Source organism: Athene noctua, chromosome 1 (assembly GCF_965140245.1).
Source record: "Athene noctua chromosome 1, bAthNoc1.hap1.1, whole genome shotgun sequence".
Taxonomy (NCBI): Eukaryota; Metazoa; Chordata; class Aves; order Strigiformes; family Strigidae; genus Athene; species Athene noctua.
The window spans coordinates 243,119,783-243,132,778 of record NC_134037.1 but is presented as its reverse complement, the minus strand read 5'-3'; the positions used below and the strand labels follow the sequence as shown (position 1 = coordinate 243,132,778).

The following is a 12,996-nucleotide window of genomic DNA, read 5'->3' as shown; positions in this document are numbered from 1 at the left end:
TGAGGCAGAACTCTAAAATGAAACTAAAAAAGAGTTTCAGTGCATACTCTCCCCTTGCATTATGATCCTGCTCTGGTATGTCTGCAGCACTCAGAGTCATCCTGACGTAGGGGCGGAGTAATTGCTCGTGTAGCAAAACCCACAGGAAATATATTTCTGTAAGACTATTTGTTTTAATTTATTGTTTTCTATTACTCTTTTAAATGATGTTTTAATGATATTTGATGTGTTAGATTTTTCTGCTGTAATAATGCTTTTGCCTATGATATCCACCTTTCCTTCCTTGGAGACTTAGTACAGAAAGTCACACCTTGCAGCTTGTCCTGATGTATGTTTTTAGGGAGTGTGAGATTTGGCCTGGAAAACGTAATTAATTTTTTTCTTTCAACTTTAATTCCATCCAACAAAAGTGATAGAAGAGCCTGTGTATTAGGCTGTGTACAGACTTTGGTAAGTTACATTGCCCCAAGTTGGCAGTAACTGAGTGATAGCAGTGGAAGAAAATTTTTGGAGTGTGTTCAGAGCATCAAAATGTAATAGTGAGGCCAACAGCTTTCATCATGCTGAAACAGAGATAAAATATGGTGACAGTAACTAGCAGAAGGCCTCCCTGGCATAGATATGGCATCTCTCTATCTTCTATCATACCCAAATACTTTCTGTACTTCTAAAATTTTTGAGCTGTGCGTGCTTTGGTAATTTAGGGTTTTGGTTTTGACTGTTACTGGTAATTTTAATGGTTCCTGGTTTTAAGAAAAAATGTATTTACATGCTTGATTTACTTTTTTAAACAGCTCTAAGATGGTCTTTGTAAGATAATTAACAGGAAGTATTAAATTAAATTAGATTTTCCTTAATTTTCCAGTGCTCTTCATAATTAATGTGTTTTTTAATTAAAAAGAATACTTTAATATTTAGATTTAATACACGTTGAGTTCCGTGGAGCCATTGTTTTCACCAGTGTTTGTGGTGGTCTTTTGGTGATAATTTTTTTAAAGCCTCAAATCAGTTAATAAACACAGCTGAAATTATCTTAACTGTGAATGCACATCTTTGAATTCAAGGAAATAAATTAACTTCAGAAAAGTGCTGATACTATCGTTTCAGTATGGTTGTATTGACACTTCCATTGTGCTAGAGTACTATTTAGCATTGAAGTAGTCAGTTATTTGTTCAAAGTGGAAACAGAAGTGAATTATTTTCTTTAACGATAAAATGTTCAAAATAAAGTCAAATCTCTAAGAAGGCAATAGGGAAGCATCCCACTTTGATAATAAGGAAATGTTTTGGGTGTATGTTATGATTACTTGAAGATCAAGACAAAGGTACCTTAAGAAGCATAAATGTTTTGTGGGTCATAGATCCTGAGATGGGGTACCAATTTTGCAAGTCTAGCTGAAGGCTTGTAGGTTTTTGCTGCACAGTTTTTCTTGTCAGAGGACCTAACTGCGAAGTGATAAACCACATCAGTATATTAAGATTTCTGCCGCTGTGTCATAAAAGTGTTCTTCCAAGCAGTCTACAACTTGGTAAGCAAGTTGCAGTTGTCCTTCAAAACCTTTTTGATTTTTATTTTTTCCATGCAATTGAATTACAAACCTCACAGCAAGACGTTTTTAACTTATTTGTGTTTCATGCTTTTTAGGCACTTTCTCACACACAGCTGAAGAAGTTGATTTTTTTTTGTATGATTGTGGGGTTGTGCATTTGAATCTGTTCCTGTATTGTTTAATATAATACTTTGAAGTCTAAAACTTAAAAAGTCATTCATTCTAAATCTTAATAGAATCACTGTTGGGCTCATGATTGCAAAAGCAAAATAATTTAGGGATGAAAGCACTTTGCTTAGTATTGTTCTTTTAAACTGCTTTTTAAAAATGAAAAACAATGTTATACTTTTTTTTCAGTTGTCTTGGCTTATCACCGGTAGAAATGGTGGGATGGCCAGTTCTGAAAATTGGTGGCACAGCCATTAACAATGCACAAATACTAGTGGTTAACAGAAGTCACTGGTGTGACTCACCCCATCACTGTGAATCCTCTCCTGAGTAATGTTTTAGGAGCCAAACTATTAAGTATGGTATCATCGAAATGAAAATTGATTAGGATGGTACTAAAACCTTATTAAAAGGTCCATTAAAATGCAGGTATAAAGAGGGTGAGTGTGTTCATGAATATACATGCGTCTACTGCAGACATTTAAGTGGGGGGAAAAAGGTACCATTTACATTATAATACCATAGTTCAAAGGAATTCTGGTTACTCATTGATAGGTATGTTTAAAATCATCCTTTGAAAACTAATGACTTCAGAAACAGCCTAGTAGCAAAAACTATGCGGAATAGTAGTTCCTACAGACCTGGTTTGATGTTAAAAGTACTATCAAAGGACACAATGGCTAAGTTGTCCAAAAATGTCAGGTTTTTTCCTCACTGCTTTGGTGAGTAAAACTTAGTAGAAGAGCATGAGAAAATGTCCTGTGATTTCCAGATACCACGTATGTGGATATAGAGTAAGTAATGGTCTCCTGCTCCTATGAATGACTTGCTGTGAATAACAGGAGTGCTGTCTTTGATTTGATCACATCTCATCAAGACATAGATTTGTCTAATTTTCATGTTGTTTGCATTTTTGTCTTCAAAATAGAAAAACAGATAAGTTCTAAAGTCTGAGTTTCCCCTCTGAATGAACACAAACATTTTCAGTGTATGTTAAGAAGCAGTATGTGACTGCAGTGTTTCTTGAAATGGAACACTGATTTTAAAAAAAGAAAAAAAAAAAAAAAAGTATCAGTCCTGCAGAAAAGGTGTGAAGAAAATGCATGGCTTGTAACCTTCACATGAATCAATAGCCTTACACAGTGAGGCAAATCAAGATACCATAGTGGGATTGTGTAAAGTAGAAGATGCTATACAAGGCATGTAAAACAGTCCCTCCTCTATATTTAGCATTAGTGAAGCCTCAGCAGGAGCAGTGTGTAATTTGGGCCACTAACATTCAAACAAATAAGTGGCTCAAGTTAGAGCAGCTAGAAGGAAGGAAGACGACTGGTTGTGCATCCAGAAAAAATCACTGACTTGGCAACAGTGAGCAGAAGAGAGAGTCCTTTTAGTCTAGGTGATAGGACTGAAAAGAGATGTAGAACTTCAGAAGCGTAACAAGCCTTTGCAGTGAAGGAGTGGTTGTCTCTTCTTTCTGCTGATGTGTAAGAGAAGAGGCAGTGGGAGTAACCTCCATTTGTTGTGTTAGAAGAAAAGAAAAAACACTGCAATAGAGAAGAGTGAGAGAGTGGATTGCCTGGGAAATAGTGCAGCCTTCATGATAAGAGACTTTAGGATTAAGGTAAACAGAGCAGCATCACGTGTCTGGTCAGGCAGATGGATGAAGGTGACTGCCTGAAGTTCTTTGTAGATCTATGAACCTGTCAGTATAGCCTTTGGTTTTTTAGCTCCTTTTTTTTGAAATTAACCTGCTGCTTAGAATTTCTGTTTGCACTTTGCAAATAATGATTAAATTAGAAGTACCTAAAAATATTTCAGTGAGGATCTTTATTCTCTCTTCAGTAGTAATAGTGATTAAATGCACAAGATTAGGATTTGTCTAGGAATCACACGAGGAGTCCTACAAAGCCAGATTTAGGACAAGATAAGGTTTAGTGCTGTGCCATGGTCACAAGGCAATTCTTCCATGAGAATAAATTATTTCCCTGCTGCTGAGGTGGTTGTGGAGGAGGGTGATTCTTCTTAAATTTTGTTCTATGGGGCTGTCAAAAAGTTGTTTTCTTGGTCTCTGAAGTACTCAGCTGTACATGGCTGCATGGCTCTTCACATTTGGTTTAGGATCATAACAGCTTTCTCATTTGCATTTGTCTGGCATGAGCAAATTATTTTACTTGACAGCAAAAGTAAATATGTCTCTATTAGAACAAAAACGAGTGACTAAAGTCAATCATTTGTAGTTATAAAAAAAAGAGCTTTTTCCAAGTAACGTGTTTTCAGAACACTATAAAAATTGCCGAAAGATTTTTTTTTTTCTTCACTTGCTCAGTCCAGGTGATTTGAATAAGCACTTTAAACTTTCATTTTTGCTGGACAATTAAAATTAAATCATAATTTAACAAATTTAACTGAACTTTGTAAAAATTTCTCCCTTCTATTTGTAATTACTGCTTATTTTACTTTGTGAATAAATTTCTAATGCCCAAAGAGACAAATCTGGAGAGTTGGTGGTTGTTTTTTTGATGGGGTTTTTTTCAGATGGTGGACTTGAGTCAAAGATACCTAACAAGAATTGCTGACCCATGTTTTGACTTTTGTTAGAGGACTTGAATGTTTTTCAGTGAGTCCTCAAAATCCTTATGGTTTAGGAACACCAATACTGCCCCTATATTGCTTTCTGGTAGGTAGCCCCCCATTGAATTTAAATACTGATTAATGGTCTTGTTTGGAAATTTCTTTCAACTAATGTTGTTCCAGGCTGCTAACGCAATGATTTAGGAATGGGAACCTTCAGAATAAGACCTCAGATTTTAAATTTAGGGGTTTTTAATCTTTAACTGTTATGATGTATCTTTGCAGTGATGTGACTATATAAGTATTTTTGTCTGTAGTAAGAATTTTCTTTTTCACAGCTATTTCAGTGAAGGGCCTTTGACTCTAGGAAGAGGTGAACTGTGAATGGTTATTCCAGATTGATTTAGAATTTTATTTTGTGGCTTTAGAAGACTCCTACACGGATTTCTAAATTGTATTTTAAAATGTTTTCTGTAAATCCTGAGAGGAAAAAAAATCTGAGTGTGAATCAAGCTGTTGCTACTTATTTTGCTAACCAGTACTGTCTCATCTCTTTGTGCTTTCTCTTCTCATCTGTACCTACCTTGATTTTAGGGTAGAAGATTTGGGGGGCAGGAATTGTTAGCCAGTGATGTGCTGATTAATCATCTGGCATAATGGAGTCTGTGTGTGAATATGGCTCCTTGTCCCTATCAAAATCCAAATAGTAAAATATTTTAATGTAGAAACATCCTGAGGATGTTACAAGCATTTTTGTAGAGTATTATCAACCTGTAAAGATGGGGGGGGGGGGGAATTATACTTCAGGTCAATGTATTATTTATCTGAAAAAATTTAGTTCCTGTGTAATTTATCATTAACTCTACTAAAAAAAAAAATATTAATTAGGCATGTAGCTTATTAACACCCCAGATACACTGAAGCAGCTTTTGTAGAATATCTGCATATTTTCTCCTTGAGTTGCAGTGTAGCAATAGAGAGGTTTATGTGGTGAAATATGTGTTTTCTTACCTGGCAGTTTGAATTGCTTTAAACTTCAACATTAACTCTGAATTTAAAGATTTATGCTGCTTGTTTATTTCTAGGACTTTTCTAGAAACAATCAAAATTGACTGCTTTGTGAGCTGTGTGCCCACATACTGCACGTTATTTTATGTTGAAGCAGTGCTTACCTGGAGTGTATGCCTTTATTAAAAGAACAAAAAACAGAAACAAAACACTAAAATAAAAAGAGGTGGTGGTGGGGGAGACACAACTTCTTCTGCATATCACTGAGATAATGCAACAGAAGTTGGATTTGTTGTTATTGCTGTTGGAAAGATAATGGGATATATCTTTTTGATCACAGTAACATTTTCTTCTGTCTTTAACTTGCTCTCAGAGAAGAGATGCAACACCTCAAATTCCTTTTGCATGTTTTGTACATGGATTGTACGGTTTCAGAAACCCATGTTGGAACCTTTCATAAGCAGTAGTAATTAAGTTTCCCAAGGAAATTTTTTTCTGGGTTAATAATTTTTTGCACCTTGTTTTACACAGTATGAATTACTGCTAGATCAATATCAAATCATGGTCTTTTGTGTCTTTGAATGTGTTTACATCAGAGTCTGATAGATTCAGGAAGACCTGAGAATTTCCTAGGATACGTGTTTGATAAATCACACTAAAATATTGGGATTTATTATATCAACTTTTAGGTAGCCTAAGCCGTCTTGCTGGGGTACTTTTTTCTTCAGATCGATTTAAACTGGGAAAGCAAAGCAAGAGCTATAACTCAGCCTTATTGTAATTCTTACAGTTCACAACTGAATAGGAGCCCCAGTTTTGTCCAGGATATTTACAGTATGAATGGGTTTCTAAATCACTGCATTTCAAAACAAGTCTGGTATACATTTTCAGCTTCAGTTGTGAGTTTCCTGACTTTTTTCCCTCAAAGTAAGCACTGCAGGTTTGATTTATATAAAGTGTTAGTATTTGAGGAATATTCTGACTGCAGATACGAAGACTGGATTCTGAGAAACAGTATGGCAGAAAATGTAGGATTAAGAACTGAGTGGTTATGTTTCTAACCAGCTGAACTCTGGCTCAGTTCTCTCTCTCCCTAGCAAAAGAAAGAAAGGGAAGATGGAGAGAAAAATAATGTAAAGGCAATGCTTTCCAGTTTTGCAGCTGTCTGAAATAGTATACACTTGTAAATAGGAATAATTTAGATTTTTTCTTTCTCTCCAATATGAAGTGATATGTTAATGTTTAATCTGTATTTCACTCAGGTATTTTTTATGTAAAATGTGTCTGCAAATGTGCCTAATGACCCTGGGCAAAACATGTTGTAGAGCTGGCTTCCCATCCTGTGCTGGGAGTGCAGGTGGTGGGCAGCAACAGGACTGCCTCCTACCAAAAAGATCTAGGGCAATTTTGGTAGAAATCTCAATGGCTCGGTGAGTGCCAGCTCATGCAGGTAGAGGACAGACAGCAGGGTGTCAGTTAGGGAGTGTGGTGCTGGAGCATGGAAACGCTGAAAGAAAACAAGGAAAATGCAGACAGGGAGAGCTTGTGTCTGGGTCCTTGTAGAGCTTTACTGTGACAGAGAAACTTGTCATTTTTGTCAAAACAAAGTTGGTTTAAAACTGGCAAAACAAAGCTTAACTAACTTTTCAGAGACTAATGTTTAGGTTTATCGTGGTATATGTATTGTATATTTATTTTTTTTTCCACAGAAACCTGCTAATATTTTAGTTATGGGTGAAGGTCCTGAGCGAGGAAGAGTAAAAATTGGTATGTTTATATCTTTGATAAGTCCCAGTGTAGCATTTAAGTTAGAATGTTCTGAAGGTGTAGTTGTACCACCTAAAGTAGTCACTGTAATACTAGTATGTGCCTGGGCACATTGCCTAAATGCTGTTTTCTGAGTGACTGGCTTCTTGATATTAGCCCCATGCACCAGTTCTGACGATGAAATGCTGTAGCCTCATCAATGAAAAGTGGAAAATGTCATTATATTTTGTTTACATGGGTGTTTGTGTGGGGTGGGGGATTTTGATATGGGGATAAAGTTGAGAGCTAGCTAGGGGAAAGGAGGAGAAAGAAACGGGATTTTTAGATTTCCTCCATTTACCCCTGTATGCCATGACATTATCTTGCTGCTGCTTATAAAACCTAAATAGGGAACTACTCATTACTGCAAAACTTAAATTTTATAATGGAATCAAAGGTGGCATTTAGCCTACAAAATGTTCGGGAAAGAGTAGACAGGTCCCTTGGAGGTGAATGCAAGGGACCTTAAAGTCCAGAAAACACAGTAATGCAGCCAAAATGCTTAGTGAGAACTACTGCTAAATGCTCAAACTGTGGTGTACCCAGGTAGGAAGGACCCAACACTTTCCCCACTATTGTAACATTTTCTGGTGGGAGTTACAGTTCACAGTGACAGGATAATTTGTAGAACTTCAATTGTTTTAAATTAAAGTAAATAAATAAATTAAAATTAACTGTAGTCTAACAGTAATAAGCTATACAGGGCTGTGCATTAGTGTGGCAGTGCTTTGATAGCAGACTGCTAATGCACAGCCAACTTAGATTTGTTATGGTAACAGCCCTTTTTGGAAGGTTTTTTTTTTTTTTAAAGCTAGTTCATCCTTTTCACTTCCCTCTGGCTTTCTTTTATGAGATTATTCTTCTGCATTGTTACTCTGTACTCTTACTGTTTTGTTTATCTGAACTATATTGTTAATCACTAGTATGATTTGGTATAGGATTTTCCTGGAGCGTTCAGTGCTGCTCTAGTCCTTCCCTTGCCCTTTGAAATCCAAGAGGCAGATGGGCCAGGGCTGAACACTTCTGCAGATCCTACCCTGAAAGTTTTTAATGCCCTTCCGAGGTTTAAGGTTCACAGTAGAGATAGAGGTCTTCTCTGTACAAAACAGGTACAGCATGGACAGCAGAAGGGACCATTTCTTCTTATTACCTTATTCTTCATGGAGCGGTTGCTTCCAAAATTGAGAATCTAGGTCATCCTCTGGGCACATTCACTTTCAACTGTGGTGGTGATACTTGCTGTACACAACTACTGGCTAGTAATTGCACATAGACCACCCATTTATTTCTTAATTTATAGTTTTGAATTAATTTGGGAATAACCTAGAACACAAATAAATTTAGTCATACTCTGTTAATGGACAGGTGAAAGATTCTGTATCGGACCACCAGTCCTCTGAGCCATCCATTCCCAGCAGGGGAAGAGTGGGGGGGGGACCCTGGATTTCTAAGTGTGTTATCAAAATGTAGATTTTTTTGTTTTTTTCCTTACTTTCTTAAGATATTACTACAGCAGGAAAGAATGCAGAAGTTATACCCATACCAAGGGCTTCCACTTTTCCAGTGTAATTAATTTTTCTAAAAAATACATAACTGGTATTTAACTTAAAATAATTTTATAGGCTTTTTGTGTCATTTTGAGTCATAAATTCACTTTCTGCCAACAATTTTCCTTATTTTTCAGAGTTACTAGTGACTTGATCATATCTTGAGTAATCGATATTTTAATGTAGAAAACTGTAAAATGTTTCTCTTTTTAAACGCAATAAACCAACCATAAATAGGAATGCATATGATAAAAAATTATTAAGGATTGTGTAGTCAAGTTAGAGACCCATATCTACAGTGCAGTTTTCCCTCAACCAGTGAGCTATAGCGTGTAGGTCCTTTTCCCTCAGAACGGCTACTCATCTCATTTCATTCAAGTCTTTCTCAGCATGTGTATATCCCTGCACCACAGAGTCCCTCTGTCTTGGGATTTGGGGAATGGTGGGTTGGGAAAACAGTTTGGTGGGAGCAGTTGTATATTCTAGTCTCTGCCCAGTTTTTTCTGTATCACTTATATTCGTAGTTCAGACAACTCTCTAGGCAGCTACATTATACCAATTCTAAAATGCAGTTTTTAATGATATAATGCCCCCCAAAAGAGTTTTAAAATCACAACCTAAATGGTATTTAGTACTGCTGTCTTGATACTGGAAATACGTCTTGACAGAAAATTAGCAGGGATGCAGATGCAGTAGGCTTAGTTGCTGGTTTTGTGTGAAGGAAATCTTGCTACAATTAACTTCATGAGGAGGGAGCTTTTGTGATGTGCACGTATGTATTATAAATCATTCTAACCTTTGCAGAACCTGCATTTTGCTCACATTTAAAATGCTGTTTCTTGAAACGTCATCCTGTAATAACACAATGTTTTACTGGAGAATATAGGTAAAATGAGTCAGGATTTACCAGTGTCCTGAGAAGTGAGTTGATGCGCTTTTTCAGAACAATGGTTAATTCTTTGTTCTAAATGGCTCGTGTTAGTAATGATTTATAATGATATACCTTATAGGGGATGACATCCAGTAACTTCTACAAAAGCTTTAAGACAATCTGCTCACAGAATTCATATCTGCTACAGTCTGCGTTTGCATTTTATTTAGCAGTGATGGTAGCCTAACAAGTAAACTCAGTTTGTTTAAAAAAAAAAAAAAAAAAAATTTTGGTAGTTTTCCTCAAATTTTAAAGCACCTCTCTTTGAATTTTGCAGCTGACATGGGCTTTGCCCGATTATTTAATTCACCTCTGAAGCCTTTAGCAGACTTGGATCCAGTAGTTGTAACATTCTGGTATCGAGCTCCAGAGTTGCTTCTTGGAGCAAGACATTATACCAAAGCTATTGGTGAGTAAATTGGATGAAAACTTCCTGTTTTGTTCTTTATATAAAGTCTACCCAAATACTGAAGCATTGATAAGTAGCACAAAGGACAGTAGCTAAGGTAAAGGTACGTTACTGATTTATTGAAGAAATATTAAACTTTGACACATTGTTTAGTTTACTATGGTCTCTGGCTATATATATAGGAATATTTCTTGGTTTTGGCTCCAAATGCCCTGTGATGTAATATAAGTTTATGTGGCTTTCACACAAGACTTTCATAAATGCTGTTAGAGGCAATACAAAATACAGATGCATCTTTGAACTATTAGTATAATCTATATTATGATGACAATGAGACACAGTGCATGAATTTTATAGCAGAAGTTTTTACCTAGTATAATAAATACAAGAAATAAGGAATGTACAGAATGGAGAATATATTTGCTGCACTGAAACTAAACTGTAAATATAAGCTGCATTTTAGCCTCTCTCTGTGGCTTTTTCAAAGCACAAGTGTGAATAGGAATTGCTTGTGGTAGTGAGATGTGGTCATTGTCATGTAACAGGCTAGGCTCTGATGCTGCATCGGGCATATCCAGAAAAAAACAAACCTTAGAAAATGCAGATGCTGCGAGGATGGCATTAGTTACATCACCTTAATGCTGCATCCTCCTCGCCACTTAATTCATACTTGCCAGTCTGAGTTTTAACAGCTTTGGTATGGGGTGGCTGACTTCGCTCTGCCAGTCTCTGCTCTTGCCAGTTCATGGGTAAGGGACCACTGGTAGCAGGAGGCGGTGTGTGCTGTGGCTGTAGGACAGGGGAATAGAATAGCCCAGTAGCAGGCCGGGGTGAGGTTCACCTTTTGTGGATGTGAAGAGCTTTGCAGTGGGAGGGAGACTGTCGGGAAGAGGACTGGGAAGCTTTTCCTCTTGCAGCTAGTTTAGAAGATATGTTAAAGCCTGGTAACCATTTTTGGGGTAATAAATTCCCCTGCAACATTCCATTTACTTTACACAAACATGGAGGTTGTATATCAGCACACATGTTGTTGCTGTAACCTGAAAATCTTTCCTCAGACCATAGCTATTGTTGTTTTAAGATCATGTCAGTGTTTTTGTCAGAAATTGTATAAAGTTTGACTTAAATGTATTTTCATTTACTTTTCCATTAATACTGTTTCTTTTATAGATTAAATAAAATAAATTTATTTATCTGTTCCTTTAAACTGCTTTTTTTGGTTGCGTTTGCATGTTCCTTCACTTTCCTGGCATTTTCTTCTGCGTGCAGCATGTGAAACTGCATGGACAGTCATAGCCTTTAGTACATAATTTTTTTCAGCATAGATGAAAACTGACTGTATAGAAACACTGAGTAATGGGGTTATGCTCTCTGCATCATTTGCTTTTGTCCTTGTTCATGACCTTTTCTTGTTCATTCAAGGTTCAGTGTAGCATTACTTTATGTAAGTTAAAAATTGCCTTTTTATATATGAGAAAAAAATCAGGAAAACAACTGGGAAAATTCAGGCTATCTGATTTTGCAGATTGGGACATAACAGTTAAAGGGTTTTGGTTTGGTTTTTCTAAATTGATTTTATCAAACAAAGGGGTGAGGTATGTGGGCATGAAGCAATTTTCTTGTTACTTCTTTCCCTGAGGTTTTATAGATAGCACCGGGCTTATTCCAGTATCACTGCTTTTCAACTTGTATTTTTTGGGTCACTTAATACTTGTTAAACCCAGTGGCTGATCAGAGAGGGCACATTTCTTGGTGGAAACAGTATGGCAGTGAATGGGTAAGATGTTGGTTGGCCTTTCCTCATTTGTATTTTATGTGTGGACAGTTACCCAAATAGTTTCCTCTGTTTTTTTTCTTAATCAAATTCTTTTTTTTTATAGCAATAAATGGTAACTACATTTTAAAAACACAACAAAAACTTGTATGATATTCTGTCAGCTCCTGTGTAGTTACTAAATTGTGTACCTCTATCTGAAGCTAGAAGGAAAAGTCGAAGTGTTGCACTTTTACAAGAGGAACTTAAAATTTTTGGTGCAGGGACCTTATCTCTGATAAACTAAAAACTAACATTCTACCTCACCAAGATCCTTTTGGAAAGATTAATTTTATTTCTGTTCTCCTTTTTTAAAGATATTTGGGCCATAGGGTGTATATTTGCAGAGCTGCTAACATCAGAGCCAATATTCCATTGTCGACAAGAAGATATCAAAACTAGTAATCCTTATCATCATGACCAGCTGGACAGAATATTCAATGTAATGGGATTTCCTGCAGGTACATACCATATTTTTTTAATCACTGCTGTTCAAAGAAAGATATCTTTATTGCTTTCTTTGCATAGGAAAGTGGCAGCTGATCAAAGCAAGAAAGCTGTTCAAACACAATCTTTTATTTCATGAGTTATAACTCTAGAATCTAATGGTCATATTAGATATTTTACCTATTATTAATGATAGGATTATCTGTACGTATACATGTACCAACGTTTTATAGTTTTAAAAGATCATGTTTAATGGTGGTTGATTATAAACCAGAAGGAATATTTCTGCATTTCTTCAGTACCAATGGTAGATTTGGAAAGTTACTGATTGTATGAAATCAAACAAAATCTATACATTGAGTGCATATTATGCAGATGTTTAACTCATGCTAAATTAAACATAGCATTTGGAAGTAGGGGAGGGTATTTCAGGGGTTTTTTTTCCCTTGTAGAAAGCTTGTGATATAGAGAAAATTTCTTTATTCCAAACCAGAACAAAGAACAGGTTGCATGAACCAAAAAAATGGCAATGTGGATATCACTTGTTGCATTTTCCCCTCAGTGTTGTTCATATCTTGTTTTTCTACAGGCTGTCTTGCATCTTTTCAGTTAATGCTTTGTCTCCTAGTGTTTTCATGATCACAGATGTCAGAATAACGGGGGCCTTACTTTTACTTTTTGGTCATCTTTCTCCTCACTGCTTGTGTTTCCCTCTTGTTGTCCACTGACTTCTAATAATCTTT

The 12,996-nt window shown here is 36.2% G+C and overlaps 1 protein-coding gene across 7 annotated transcripts in view; it reads left to right on the top strand.

The window, feature by feature from the left end:
- CDK8 (cyclin dependent kinase 8) overlaps window positions 1-12,996 on the top strand; it is a 90,413-nt gene that overhangs the window by 60,538 nt on the left and 16,879 nt on the right. For 6 of the 7 annotated variants that reach the window (XR_012634350.1, XR_012634349.1, XM_074915092.1 and 3 more), the window contains exons 5-7: window positions 7,010-7,067; window positions 9,862-9,993; window positions 12,124-12,267. Coding sequence is in view for 5 of the 7 variants with exons in the window: in XM_074915092.1 (XP_074771193.1) it covers window positions 7,010-7,067; window positions 9,862-9,993; window positions 12,124-12,267 (334 nt within the window). In the remaining 2 variants the exon portion in view is untranslated. The remainder of the gene's footprint in view (window positions 1-7,009; window positions 7,068-9,861; window positions 9,994-12,123; window positions 12,268-12,996) is intronic. The other variant, XM_074915127.1, reaches the window with a different exon arrangement.